Source organism: Mandrillus leucophaeus, unplaced genomic scaffold (genome assembly GCF_000951045.1).
Source record: "Mandrillus leucophaeus isolate KB7577 unplaced genomic scaffold, Mleu.le_1.0 Scaffold96, whole genome shotgun sequence".
Taxonomy (NCBI): domain Eukaryota; kingdom Metazoa; phylum Chordata; class Mammalia; order Primates; family Cercopithecidae; genus Mandrillus; species Mandrillus leucophaeus.
In genome coordinates, this window is record NW_012110474.1 from 5,050,067 (window position 1) to 5,065,647 (window position 15,581).

At 38.5% G+C, this 15,581-nt stretch overlaps 1 protein-coding gene across 1 annotated transcript in view; it reads left to right on the forward strand.

Annotated features, from left to right (window-relative positions):
- Window positions 1-5,669, forward strand: part of METTL24 (methyltransferase like 24) — a 115,231-nt gene extending 109,562 nt beyond the window's left edge. The window contains exon 7 of the mRNA XM_011970653.1: window positions 4,408-5,669. Coding sequence (XP_011826043.1) covers window positions 4,408-4,722 — 315 coding nt within the window. The 3' untranslated portion in view covers window positions 4,723-5,669. The remainder of the gene's footprint in view (window positions 1-4,407) is intronic.
- The last annotated feature ends 9,912 nt before the right edge of the window (window positions 5,670-15,581 follow it).

Consider the following 15,581-nt stretch of genomic DNA (forward strand, 5'->3'; position numbering starts at 1 on the left):
ATTGTGTTAGATGGTTGCTGGCCCTTGGATCTCCGGAGTAGGGCACTTTTTTCTAACCATTGGCCCTGGGAATTGGCTCCTAAACACATTGCAGAAGCCCTATTGCAAAAGCTACCCTGAACACTGTGAAGGGTTGAATTTTATCTCCCCCAAATTAATATGTTGAAATTCTAAACCTTAGTACCTCGGAATATGACCTTATTTGGAAATAGTGTCATTCCAGATGTAATTAGTTAAAATGAGGTCATACTGGAGGAGGGTGGTCCCTATTCCAATCTGACTGATGTCCTTATAGAAAGAGGAAATTTGGACAGACGGAGAGAATACCATGTGAAGATGAAGGCAGAGATCAGGTGATGCAGGAGCCGCGGAATGCTGAAGATTGCTAGCAAGCCACGGGAAGCCAGGCAAGCGGCATAGGCACATTCTCTCTCATGGCTCTCAGAGGGACACTTGATCTTGGAATTCCAGTCTTCACAACTGTGAGACAATACACTTCTGTTATTTAAACCTCCCAATCCATGGTCTTTTGTTAGGGCAGCCCTTGGAAATGGATACAAGCACCCATGCCTCTTCCTCTCCTTTCCTCGAATCTCTGCAGTTCTGGGTGGATGATCACAGGGATAAACTTGTGCCTATCATGAGGAAGCTGCCAGGTGCCATCAGGTTTAATCTAGTTAAAAATGAAAATTCTCATTTCTTCAAAAGATTTGTGAAAGTCAATTGATTGGATATTGCAGGTACAAGGAAAAGGAGATAATTTTTGATAGGAGGACCCCTTTAATACACTGGAAATAATACCAAATACGTTGTTTCATCTACTTTCTTTGAGACCTTTCTACCCAAGAATGTCACTTATTCCAGAGTTTTCTGGGTGTTAACCTTAAGTTGTTTTTCTCCACAAACCTGATTTATCCTAACTGTATTAGTATTGGCGCTTGATTATTCCCATCTAATCATTTGTATGATTTTTAGTGGCATAATTGTTGAAAGCTGATATTAGAATCTTCAAAGTGGCATATCCTATTCAGCAGTGTTTAGTGCTTTATAATAACAATAATATTGGATGCATTATGCAGTAATAATGGAAATCACATTTGCAAAATCATTGCAGTAATGGGATGTTTTAAAATGCGAGAAATAGAAAAAGCACACTGGAAGAGCAGAGCATGTTTTATTCACAGCCTTTTGGCTGCCTGTACTCTCAGGTCAGAAGGCAGAGAAGAGCTTATGTGCTCCCCAGGGGGCACCACCCTGGGCTGCATGGTTTAGGCAGCTTTTCAGTCACTGGAATCAAAAGAGGGTGGGAGCATTGCTGTGTTTGAAAATACTTTTTGCTCTTTAGAATAGATTAGCATTTTATAAATGAAAATTGGATTTTCAAAGAAAGGCTCTGCTGCGATTTAGCCTAATGATTTGGTTCCCTTTGATTTGCTCATAACTTCTGATTGATAGTTTATTTTTAAGATGTTTGGAATAAATATACAAAATATATTCCTTATGCATCACTAACAGAGTTTTGAGGTCAATTTAAAGCTGATGAACTTTACTCTGTCCCTTTAATACTTCGATGTATTCCTCACATTCAACATATGCAAACTCACAGAAAACCATGGTGAACATGACTCTGTAAGGAACCTAAGACATTCTTGGCTATGTGAATTGATAGAACAAATGCTGGTTTTAGGTTCTGGATATTTTCTGTACCAATTAGACAATTTTATGAAGTTTTGATTAAATATTTCCTTTGGCAGCTTAATTCCTCTTATTCCGGGATTATTCTGTTTAAAATTTGCCAAGATTAAACAAAGCCATGGACATGCCAGGGCAGCAGAGTTGGGAAAAATGAGTGAAATAATTTATTTATTAATAGTGTTTTATTGTTATTTATTTATTTTTATTTTTTATTTTTTTTTGTAGAGATGAGGTCTCACTATGTCGTCCACGGTTGTCTTGAACTCCTGGGCTCAAGTGATCCACCTGCTGGGATTACAGGCATGAGCCACTGCACCCAGCTAAATTTCACTGTGTCTGATTCACAATAATTATTTTAGCCTGTTGTGTATTCACATGCAACCTGTCTTTGCTCAGTTCCTCTCATGAAGAAAGGTTTTGTTTTGTTTTAACTTTTTCTCTTTGAGTTTGGAACTATTGAACGGACAAGCTGGTTTACAGACATCCAGTCTTTCCTAAGGCACTCAGTATTCTTGGGGTATTACCATCACTTTTTCCTTGGTGGACCGGGAGGTACAATCCAAGGCAAGAATGTGAAACCGTGTCTCACAGAGTCTCAGGCATCAGGACAAAGCCCATTTTCTTGTAGCTGTTATATGTAAATTCTGTGTACCTTCTCTTCCATTCAACTCTGAAATCACCCAAGGAACGTGTGTTAGGCTGCTGTTGTGTTGCTATAAAGAAATATCTGAAGCTGGGTAATTTATAAAGCAAAGAGGCTTACTTGGCTTATGGTTCTGCAGGCTGTACAGGAAGCATGGTGCCGGTACCAGCTCCTGGTGAGGCCTCAGGGAGCTTACAGTCATGGTGGGAGGTGAGGAGGCTCCAGCCTGTCAGATGGCAAGAGAGGGAACAAGAGAGAGGGGGGCAAAGGTGCCACACTCTTTCTAAACAGCCAGATCTTACGTGAACTCAGAGCTAGAACTCACTCACTATCTCGAGGACAGCACCAAACCATTCTTGAGGGATCCACCCCTATGACCCAAACACCTCCCACCACACCCCACTTCTACCATTGGGAATCATATTTCAAGATGATATTTGGACAGGACAAACATCCAAACTATGTCAGAATGTTTCTGTGGCACAAGGAGCCTCACATTTGAGCCTCATATGAGAAACTTATCAAACAGACATGCAATGAGAAGGGAAATAATGGGTAGCATACATCTTGGTGTTTATCTGTTTTTCTAAACAAGCAAAGTTATTTTCACTTTCATGGGGCAGGATATTCATGACTTCAGTCAGCAGCTTCCTGAAGGGCTGCTTAAGGTTCTGCTGTCCCCTCGTGGGGCTACAGCCTTTGCAATGATTTCCTCCAGCCTCATTATTCCAGTTTACGTCTGAATGCTGTCAGCTTTCCTCCATGTGGTAAAATTATCCCCCTTGAAAAGTGCTCTGCAAATGTAAACTGGCAATATTGATAATAATACTTTATTCACTGACCTATATTCGCTCTCTAGATAGCACCTTATTTTCCAGACTCCACACCTCTTTGGGACTCTGAGTTACCCATTTTTCCTCTTGGGTGTATTGGAAGAGGCAATGTTATGTAGGGGTTACAAACACAGGCTCTGTAGACAGACTCTGTTCAGAGTTTACCACTGCCTCTCTAGCCATGTGACTGGGGATGGGTTCCTCACTGAGTCTGGTTTCCTAAACTTTAGGGATACTCACAGAATCACCCTTACAGTGTTGTTGAGACGATTAAATGGATATTGCAAGGGGAAACCCTTAGCATGGTGTCAGGTACATATAATTACTTGGTAAAGATGAACTTTCACTGTGTTTAGGGTTCTGGTGTTCTAACGGATTTTTTGCATGGGCAGTGAAGAGGAGCGGATTCTCATGACTTGATTAATTGCAAAATATTGATCTTCCAATCCTCTTCTTCCTTTATTCTGTCTCACTTGAATGTGAACTTGTGTTCATTAAATAAGCAGAGGATGGTGTTGCTGCTTTTTTTTTTGCTTGTTTTTTTTTTTTTTTTAAGAATGCTATACTGGTATGTACATTGTAAAGAAATCATAGAATAATAATTTTTTTTATAGTCCAATATTCAGATACTCAATAACTTTTTCCTTGGTGTCCAGTCTTGATGAAGTTGGAGTTGGGGGAATGAGGCTTGCAAGATAGTCCCTGCAGGCAGTGGCTCTCTGTCACTTCCTTTCTGTAGACACCTTCTGTCGGGACTTGGCTGAGTTTCCTGGGGTGGCAGATAGTTTGTGGGGTGCACAGAGGTCTGTGATACACTCGCTCTACCTTCTCCTTCTCAGATATCCATTCCCACTGGGCAAAAAGCAAGACAGTCTGCTGTGATTTTTGCCTGGCATTTCATCATTTGTGTATTAACGTATGTTAACATAACAGGCTCACGCCTGTAGTCCCAGCTACTCAGGAGGTGGAGGCAGGAGGATTGCTTGAACCCAGGAGTTTTATACCAGCCTAGGCAACATATCAAGACCCCCATCTCTTAAAAACAAGAACAAAAAACCAAAACATTTAGTATGGAATGGGGTTAGAAATTCATGTCATAAATGGCCACTTGAAAACCACTCTCCGCTCTAAAATTTTAAAAATTCTGCTTCCTTCAGAGATAGTTATAATGTGAAACTCCCGATATCAAGATGGCTTTACTAAATCTGCTGATCTCATTTCATTGCTTTGTTATAGATTGACGTTCTCAAGGCAGATCTGGAAAGTGCAGAATGGAAAGTTTTGGAAAATCTTATTCTGGAAGGTGTTCTTGAGCGGATTGGACAGCTCATCTTTGAGATCCATCTCCACTGGCCTGGGTTTGAGGTCAGTGGCAGTGACAGCAGCGTCGTGAGGTTCTGGTACAGCCTTCTCAAAGAGTTAGAACAAAAGGATTTCAGGCTTTTTCACAGTTATAAAGATTTATCTAAACCTCAGCTATTCTTGAAGAAAGACATTTTCAATGCAAGTAGCTGTTACACTCTGAGTTGGGTGAATACAAGATGGAAATAGGATGCAGGATGTCCTCAAGAGCACAAGAAAATATTTGAAGAATGGAGCATGTCCGCGATTCTAATCATGAGTTTACTCATCCAGTCTCCCGCTAGCCTGTGCCCTGCTTGAGGCAGGGAGTGTGTTATTGCCTTTGCAGTGCATGCAGCCTGGTGCTTGGCATGTGATAGGGGCACAGTTAATACTTGTCAAAGGGAGGAACACAGTCACCCCTATTTGCCCAGACGCTTCTTTCACCGTAACCTGGAAGATTATCCCCCATTCATCTCAGTTTTCCCTAAAATTCTCTGTGTATCTGTAATCTATGAATTCACCAACATTGAAATGAAATTATATACATTTCCTTTTTTACTAGGTTGGTGAGATTTTTAAGTTCTTCGCCTACTGTTTAAAATAGGGTTTTAAATTTGAATTTGACTCTGCTTTTTCAAGATTTTTCTTATTTACCTTGTCAGTGATATTCTTTACAACATTGTTGATTTCAGTCATTCCTTCTCAGCCTTTGCTGAGGCCGTGCTGTGGCTTTATAAGCAGCAATACTTCTGATTTCTGGGAATTCGGATGCACCAAATTCTGTCACTGAGTTAAAGAGACTAGACTATCAAGAGTTTCAACTCGAAGGTGTAAGTTCCAGTTCGAGACCAAGTCTGAAGGCAGGAGACCCATGTCCCAGCTTGAAGATAGCCAGACAGAATGAATTCTTCCTTACTCTGCCTTAGGTTCTATTTAGGCCTTCAGGTGGTCGAATGAGGTCCACTCACACTGAGGTGAAGAATCTGCTTTATTCAGTCTACTGATTTAAATATTAATCTCATCTAGAAATATCCTCATAGATATACCTAGAATAATGTTTAACTAAAGATCTGGACGCCCTTTAGTCAAGATGACACATGAAATTAACCATTGTAGGTAGGTAGGTAGATGGATAGATAGATAGTTAGATATATAGATAGGTTTTCCTACTGGCATGTTTCACCATTTTCTTGACTCACATATTCTTGTTTCTATCTGGCTCCTTCAGTCTGTGCTCTCCTCGCTGAAGTAAGTCCTTTAATGCTTACTTCATTATGAGTCCATGAGTGATATGGTTTGGCTATGTCCCCAGCCAAATCTCATCTTGAATTGTAGTGCCCATAATCCCCACATGTTGTGGGAAGGACCTGGTGAGAGGTAGTAGAATCATGGGGGTGGTTTCCCCCATGCTATTCTCGTGATACTAAGTTCTCATGAGATCTGATGGTTTTATAAGGGGCATCCCCCTTCACTTGGCTCTCATTCTTCTCCTTCCTGCTGCCATGTGAAGAAGGATGTGTTTGCTTCCCCTTCCACCATGACTGTTTCCTGAGGCCTCCCCAGCCATGCTAAACTGTGAGTCAATTAAATTTCTTTCCTTTATAAATTACTCAGTCTCAGGTATATCTTCATAGCAGTGTGAGAATGGACTAATACAATGGGTATTACACTTTTTAGATTTTACATATTTGAAAAAGCACTTGCTTTTCATACCTGAATAAAGTTTATTTGTGCACAGGAAAAAAAAAGAGCTTCAACTCAAGATGTTTTTTATACTCAACCTTAATTCCCCTTCACTTCCTATTAAACTAAGCACAGAGCAGGATCTGGGTATCTTTGCTCTTGCCTCTTCTGCCTTCAAACATGATTTTTCCACCCACAGACTTGCCTATGCTGTCAAATCATTTTTTAAAAATACGTTATGTCTAATAATGTTAAGTGCATTTTTCTTTACTCCCAGTTGGCATCACTTACACAACTGTGGCCTGAGGACCATCATCTCATTTTCCTAGGATAGTTAGACAGTTTTTCAATAGCACCAATCCTTTCTACATTAAAAATTAAATGGAAAGTTTAGGTTATCAGTGCTTCAAATGCTCTCTCTCATTACTATTTACAGGATTAAACACGTGCATAATTTTCCAAAATCCTATTTCAAATAAATAGCATAAAAAACAAATTATTACTTTATTGCCAATTAAATATATTTTTTGGCATTTTTATATCCTGAGTATAAAACTGTATGTACATTGTTCAAGAATTGGGGGGAGGGAGTAGAATACTGATTATTACTAGACTTTACCCCTTTTCCCAATTTTGTACCTCCTTCTACCCCCAGACATTCCCCAGGTTGGCTCTTTGTTTCTTGAAGTGGTTTGAAAATGCCATTCCTCAAGTGAGAAATCAAACCATATTAGACTAGGATGACCTCACTAGCTTGAGTTGAAAGAGAACAGAACTTTCTGAGTTAGTTGTGATAATTAAAAAATACATATACCCATGAGCTTTTTATTTTAAAACTCATAGTCCACTAATAAAAGTTGTTGAGCTGAGAGGACCGGCTTCCGGCTTGAGTAAGCGTGATCTGAAAAGGCAGTTTAGTCATTTCAATGTACAGAGGTATTTCAGATGTGCGGAAGGGTCCACGCACACTCTAAATTGGTTTATACTGCTAGTTTATATGGTGTCATCTCCAAAGCAAAGCTTTAGGCCAGTTCTGTTTGGATTATATAACAGATTTATTTTCATAAAATTTTTATATACTGAAATATATAAACATTTTTATACATTAAAATGTGGAAAGTATATTCATCTTAAATGTCCAGTCTGATCAGCTTTTAGATATGTAACACACCCATATTAAGATTTTTAATTCGTGGAATTGGAGATTTAGGGCATTACTGAAAGCCCCTTTGTCTACGGCAAGTTAACTATTTACTTCAGGTTGGTGGTGTTGAGCATTGACTTCATCATGCTATATGTATCTGAAGCAAGAATGAATGTACTATTAAAAAAGAATAAATCATGAACATACCCAGCCACATTCACTGATCAGGCAGCCTGTTTAATAGTTATTCATACTTATTTTATGCTTATTTCTAAAATGGTCCTTCATTCCCTTCATGGATAGTTTGAAATTTGTGATGAGTACTCTGATGGTTGTTAAGGTGTCCTTGCCTCTAGAGTTTATTATGTTTATCATGTAGGCCAGGGTTTCTTAACCTCAGCACTATTGCCATTTGGGCTGGATAATTCTTTACTGGGGAAGGGCTGTTCTGTGCATTGTAGGATATGTCCCCAAGGGGGCAAGATCACCCACTGTGGAGAACTACCGGTGCAGGCCATGAGAAGGAGACCAGGCTACTGTAGCACTGTTTGCTTGTGAACAGGCGAACACAAGATCCTCTTATGAGGAACAGGCAAAACCATAATCATCACCACCACAACCACCACAAGAGCGACACAAACAACACACAACAAACAAACAAACAAAATCAAGTCACTCTTTCCTGAGAGCTTACTGCCCGCCAGACCATGTGCATAGCTTATTCCTGATTCTCCCAACAAGGAAGTTTATTTTTTTCCAATATTATGGGTAAAGAAATTCTGAGAGAGGCTGGGCGCAGTGGTTCACGCCTGTAATCCTAGCACTTTGGGAGGCCGAGGCGGGCGGATCACGAGGTCAGGAGATCGAGACCATCCTGGCTAACACATTGAAACCCCGTCTCTACTAAAAATACAAAAAATGAGTGGGCGTGGTGGCGTGTGCCTGTTGTCCCAGCTACTTGGGAGGCTGAGGCAGGAGAATTGCTTAAACCTGGGAGGTGGAGGTTGCAGTGAGTCAAGATCACGCCACTGCACTCCAGCCTGGGGGACACAGAGAGACTCCATGTTAAAAAAAAAAAAAAAAAAAAGAAGAAGAAGAAGAAAGAAACTCTGAGAGGTTAAATGGCTTACTCAGATTACTCAGGTTGTAGATGGAGGAACAGTCATTTACATTTGGGTCTGTCAGATCCCCAAAAGCCCTTGTTTGGTCCCATCCACAATGCAGTTTCCAAAGCCTGTACCAAGCATAAGATGCTGTGTCCAAAGGACACATTTTTGCCTCCCTGTTAGTAAAAGCGGAGTGGGGGGAAACCACAAATAAAAAAGGCCTGCAAGTTTGAGTCAGAATTATTTTGTAGCATGCAGGGTTGCTGAACTTAAATCATCTACTTGATTAAAGTGGGCCTGCCAAATGGAAGCTTACTGAAGAAATATGGAGACCCAACAACTTCTCTGTCAATATATTTAGGTTGCCAGAAAAGCTCTTGCAGGTCTGGAAATGACTCTTCTTCTGGCTTGTCCCAATGCTTGTCACTTTCCTCCTGGGTTTTAGAAATGGCAGTCACTTGGAGTTGCTTAAGCAAAGTAATTCTCCTTTGCTTAAAACTAGTCTTTGACTTGCAGATAAATGAGCTAAGATGTGAATATCTGTGAATGCATCTCCTAAATTTTTACTAGAGCAGTGTTCATAAAGGATTCTGAAAATACCCATTTGATAATGCTCTTATCAAATAAGTAACAATGCTCTTTTGTAGGTGCGAGCCATATGAGGATGAAAGAAATTCACAATTTGCCTTTTAACATAAACTGTGTCATAATTTGTTAAAGAAAAACAATTTTCCCCTTCTTTTCTTACAGTGCTTATATTTGATGCAGTTAAAATAGAAAAGGTTATCATATAAATATTTGTAACTAGTTGACATGTTCAAATGAAGAACCAGGGAGAAGTGAACAAATTTCTGCTAGAATTAACCAAAAGTCCGAATTTACCTCAGGATAGGGCATAAACAAACTCATGGGTTAACAGTGTTTAGTACAAATCAGTTATTCATGTAAGCCTTTCTGCTTTAGTTATAAGATCTTTTAGTAAGTATAAGAATTGCATTTTTTAGCATTAAATGTTTAGATTTTGCGAAGCTTGGATTAGTCCCTGGAAGCCAGGCTTATCATATTTTGCAAGTGTAAAAATGATGACCTCATTTAAATAGATCATTATACTTAACAATACAACAGTACCTCCAAGCTCAATTAGTGTAATGTTCTTTTCTGATGGAGATAAATTTACGTTTGATTCTTAAGCAGTAACATAATTCTTTCTGTACTAGCCAATTGCTGATACTTTGTGGATTCAATAATACATTTAACCTTATGCTAAAATGTCTTACTTTTTCCTACATTGAAAGAGGTGCCTGAACTTATCAGATAAAATCATAACCCAAAGATTCAATATATTCTTAGAACTGCTTACATTTAGAGATTGTTCTTTAAATGACTTGATTATTTCTTAAGAAATATAAATCAAGCATTCTTAATGTTGTCACGCTTTATAACTATGTGGAGGCTGGGTGCAGTGCCATGTGCCTGTACTTCCAGCTAAGTGGGAGGATCACTGGAGTCCAGGAGTTTGAGACCAGCGTGGGCACCATAGTGAGACTCTATCTCAAAACAAACAAAAAAAACCAAACAAACAAAAAAGAGAACTATGTGGAAAAAATGGTTCCCAACACATTAAAATTTAATGCTTTCTTAAAACCAGCAACTTCTTATTTTTCTCAGATAGACTATTTTAACTTTTTGTTAGTGATTAGTTTTGTACAATGTGGCTATCTTAAATAATAAGGGATTTAAATTTGGGGGATTGAATTTGACTAAACTGTTCAAGACTAGGGAATTTTAATAGAGAAACCAAGTGTGCCCAGGACTGATATCTAATCAGTGTGTACCAGTAGAGAAGAACTATGTGCAACCTGGTGATTATAGTTAATAGCAATGTATCGTATACTGGAAAATTGCTCAGAGAGTAGATTTAAAATATTCTCACCACAAAGTAAGTATTTGAGGTATTGGATGTGTTAGTTGATTTAATATTCCACAATGTATACATATAACAAAATATCACGTTGTGTGCCACAAATATATACAGTTTATTTGTCCACTAAAACAAAAGTATGTCCCTTGGAATACATTGGACATATTTATACTTTTTAAAAGTACCAGTAGAGATACAGTGGTTCCCTAATGGTCCCTCTCCACTGGAGACCCTCTCCCAGGATGCCCAGGCCTCTCCCCATGACTGGGCAATTAAAGGCTAACGCACAGCACAAAAGGCAGCTTCCAGGATCCCGACCCAGCGCTGTGGCTTGCTTCTGTTCTAATTGGCCTATCTTTTGCCTTACTTGTCATTGGATATTTTGAATATCACTCCTGGGTGAATCTATATAATAAACAAAGGTCCAAGTGTGTTCTATAACATAATGAGAAACTGCAACTATGTGTCAATAAAAATTATCTGTATAAGAAAATATTATTTCTCAAGGTTTGATGTCAGTCAAACATCATTTTCTCAGGGACCCCTCTTATTTAAAGCTCCCAGCTATGTGTCCCCACAATGTCCTCTATTCTTCCTCTCTTAACACTGTCTGTACTTTCTCTGCTTGTATAATGTCTAGTTTTCCCAGCAGACTGTACACTCCATGAGGGTAAGGGCCATGTCTACAGCCCCAGTGGCTAGGTAGAAAGGGCTCAATACATTTTTGTTGAATATAAATTTAAAAAGCTATTTCCATATAATTTTTCTAAAAAATTATTTCATCATTTGTTATTGAAGTTTTTTCTGGCATTAAAAATATCTTTGGAATTTAGATGGACCACTGTCTCTCATTTTGTTATTTAAATTTGGACACAATTTGTTCTCTTCTCGACATGGCTGTTCATTGCACTGCATGTGGTAGTCCCTATTCCTGATTAACGGACACCAACCTGGAAATCTTCTTGGCCTTGGGGAACTGAGAACCATATAATAATTGAATTGAATGAATACAATAATAATTGAAGGCTCAATTATTATTAGAAGATATCTGAGTCCTAGGATATTAAACCTCAATCTTTCTCATTGTCCTTTCTTGGAAGCAACTCCCAGCAGTCTTTTTGAGAGTCAGTATATGGACCCACAATTCATAATAATATGGAAATATTTTTCAGTTAATGAGAGAAGGAAGGTAGGATGATGCGAGGCTATTTCTACCAAAGATAGGGATATTTTTACAAAAATGATTCAAGCCGTAGTTTTTATAGGACATGGAGTATAAAGTGCATAATAAAGACAATAGTTGAAAGAGTAAAATCAAGGTGAGAAAAGATATTGTAGAGACTGAAACATGAGCCAGAGATTTCCTTGTGGGCAAAGAGAAAGTGATGGGGGCACAACTCTAACGGAAGGAGCCATGAGAATGTCTTCAGTTACAGGTTTTGTTTTACTAAAGGATGAAATAAACGCTATGTAAATAGTTGTTTCTTTTAAATTACCTAGCTCAGAGACAGCAAGCCTAGAAGCCACAAAGGTTATAACACGAATCCAACAGTTTTAAAAATATACAATTAAGTGGCATTATATAGAGGCAGGACAGTAGGATGAAATAAGAGACTCTTGATACTGCTGCTGACTAGCTGTGCTGTATCAAGCAAGTCTTCACCTTTCTTGAACTATTTTCTTAGGTTAGAATATTTAATTTCTAAAGTTTCTTCTAGCTTGAAAATTTCATTATTTTGACAACTGTGATTACATGAGGCTTAGACAATGGTAAGATAATTTCTTAATTTGTATGCTGCTATGGTCTGAATATTTTGTGACCCTCCAAAACTCATATGTTGAAATATTCCTAATGTGTTGGTATCATGAGGTGGGGCCTTTAGAAAGTAACTAGGTGATGAGGGCAGAACCCTTGTCAATGGGATTAGTGCATTTATGAAAGGCCTGAGGAAAGGTTTTTCCCCCTTTTACAATGTGAGGACACAGTGAAAAGGCACCATCTTTGAAGAAGAGAGCTAGCCCTCATCAGACATCGAATCTGCTGGCACCTTGATCTTGGACCTCTCAGCCACCAGAACTGTGAACAATACATTTCTGATGTTTATAAATTACCTAGTCTAAGGTATCTTGTTATAGCAGCCTGAACGGATTAAGACAAGTGCTGTAAAGGGAAGTCTTCTGATAAATTCAGAAGAAGCCAAATGATGTGCTTATGCAGAAAAAGCCCAGATGAAAGGTGAATCCATTATGATGGTTCTCTGGTCATCGAGATGAAGTACCCTTAGGAAAGTACCTTTTTGTATCACACACTGAAACTCACATGGTTCTAAAAATCAGAATGTAGTATGTTTTTTAGACTGCACTAGATTACATCCCTGTTTTTAGACATTTCCAATAACATGGCGACATCTAAAGATACAAAATACAATTATACATAGATCCGCAGAGATCCTTCCATATATATACATGTATGTGTATATATGTGTTTGTATACATGCGAGTACATATGTGTGTATATCATATATAAGTATGTGTGTGTATGTGTGTGTGTGTATGACTGAACGTCTAAGAAGAAAACATTTTACAGATACAAAAGCCCAGAGGGAGGGAGCCTGGAGCCACACAGGTAGACAAGAACCTACATTGTAGTAGCCCTTGGAGTTTAGTGTAACCAGTAATGGATAGAGGCTAGAGCACCAGATAAGACCTGGTACTGGGGAGAAAGGATTGGGGCTAAGGACACCTACAGCAAAGAGGACCCTTAGAGGACTACAACCTCAGTGAAAAATGGACTTAAAAATTCTACATCCACCAGCACAAGGACGCTTATCTCTGCTTATAGCTCTGAGTACAAAGAAAAGTATTTATGAGAAAGTGAAACCTCAGGCCTGTGCAAGGAGTTGAATAGTTGAATTTATCCTAATCACATGATGAGGAAAACCATAAGCTGAGAAATTAAGATAAAAAACTGATTCTACCCAAAACTATAAAAACTCTGTAAGAAAACCTAGGAAATACCACTCAGGACATAGGCGCGGGCAAAGATTTCATGACAAAGATGCCAAAAGCAATTGCAATGAAAGCAAAAATTGACAAATGGGATCCAATTAAACTAAAGAGCTCTGCACAGCAAAAGAAACTATCGTCAGAGTGAATAGACAACCTACAGAAAGGGAGAAATTTTTGCAATCTATGCATCTGGAAAAGGTCTAACATCCAGCATCTATAAGGAACTTAAACAAATTTACAAGAAAAAAACATTAAAAAGTGGGCAAAGGACACGAACAGATATTTCTCAAAAGAAGACATACATGTGGCCAACAAACATGAAAAAAAGCTCAACATCACTGATCATTAGAGAAATGCAAATCAAGACCACAATGAGATACTATCTCACGCCAGTCAGAGTGGTTATTATTAATAAGTCAAAAAACAACAGATGCTGGCAAGGCTGTGGAGAAAAAGCAACGGTTTTACACTGTTGGTGAGAGTGTAAATTAGTTCAATCACTGTGGAAGACAAGTGTGGCAATTCCTCAAAGACCTAGAGGCAGAAATATCATTCAACCTAGCAATCCCCTTACTGGGTATATACCCAAATATATATAAATCATTCTATTGTAAAGACACATGCACATGTATGTTCACTGCAGCACTATTCACAATAGCAAAGTCATGGAATCAAGCTAAATGCCCATCAGTGAGAGACTGGATAAAGACAGTGTGGTATATAAACACCATGAAATACTATGCAGCCATAAAAAGGAATGAGATCATGTCCTTTGCAGGGACATGGATGGAGTTGGAGGCCATTATCCTTAGCAAACTAACACAGGAACAGAAAACCAAATGTCGTATGTTCTCGCTTCTAAGTGGGAGCTAAATGATGAGAACATAAGGACACATAGGTGAACAACACACACTGGGGCCTGTTGGAGGGTGGGGGTGGGAGGAGGGAGGGGATCAGGAAGAATATTGGATGCTGGGCTTAATACCTGGGTAACAGTATGATCTTTGCAGCAAACCACCATGGCACACGTTTACCCATGTAACAAACCTGAACATCCGACACATGTACCCTTGAACTTAAGATAAAAGTTGGAAATTAAAACAAATAAACAGGTTCTAGGGGTGATACCTCAGGAGTATACGGCAGAAGCAGATGCAAAACCACTCTGAAAGGACTTTTCACCAATCCAGGCTACAAAGGATTTCCTTAGAAAAACAAGACCCATAATAAAATATTAGAACTGACAAGGAAATAAACAGTCCCCTATGAGGTAGAGTTAGCAGACACAATAAACCACGTGATTTTCAGCCCAAGAACTTGAGATAACAGAATAACAATCTTAAAGAAAATATAATATACATGATTTATCATGATTAAAGGCATAAAGGACTATATAGGAGCCATAAAAAAATACGACACTGTGAAAAAGAACAGGTAAATATAAAACAGTACAAATACACCTTCCAGAAAAAAACAGCCATGGAAACAAGTTTAATGGAACAACGGCACACTGGACACAGCTAAAGAGACTTTAAAATGAACTGGAAGACAGACCTGAGGAAATTACCCAAAATGTAGCAGAGAAAAATACAAGCATTTGTATTTTTTATATAAGATATTTTATAATCAGATTGAACCTTACAATGTTTTTCAGAAGATGAGGCACCACACTGAGTATCTGAGCCACTCTTATGTAAAAAGTGGTACTAGAACTGTACTGTGCAATATGGTAGCCTCTAGACACATGTTGTTACTGAGCATTTAAAACTGTGGTTAACTGAGAAACTAAATTTTAAATTACATTTACTTTTAATTCATTTAAATTAAAAATATTATACAGTCACATGCCACATAACCTTTTGCTTGGTGACAGACCACCATGTGATGGTGGTCCCTTGAGATTATAACGGAACTATACAATGGAGTAGGCTATACCACCTAGGTTTGGTACATAGATAACTTTATGATGTTCGGACAACGACATCGCCTAATGACACATTTCTTAGAACCTATTCCCATTGTTAAGCAACATGTGACTGCACTTGGTTTAGTTATTGGAAAACTTTGAAGTATGTTTGAAACAATTTGGGCACGTAAATCTACTTTGTATGAAAGATAAAATACTTTGATGAAAATGTAGTGTCTGAATTGAGATGTGCTGTAAGTGTAAAATATATACCAGATTTCAGACTCCATATAAAAA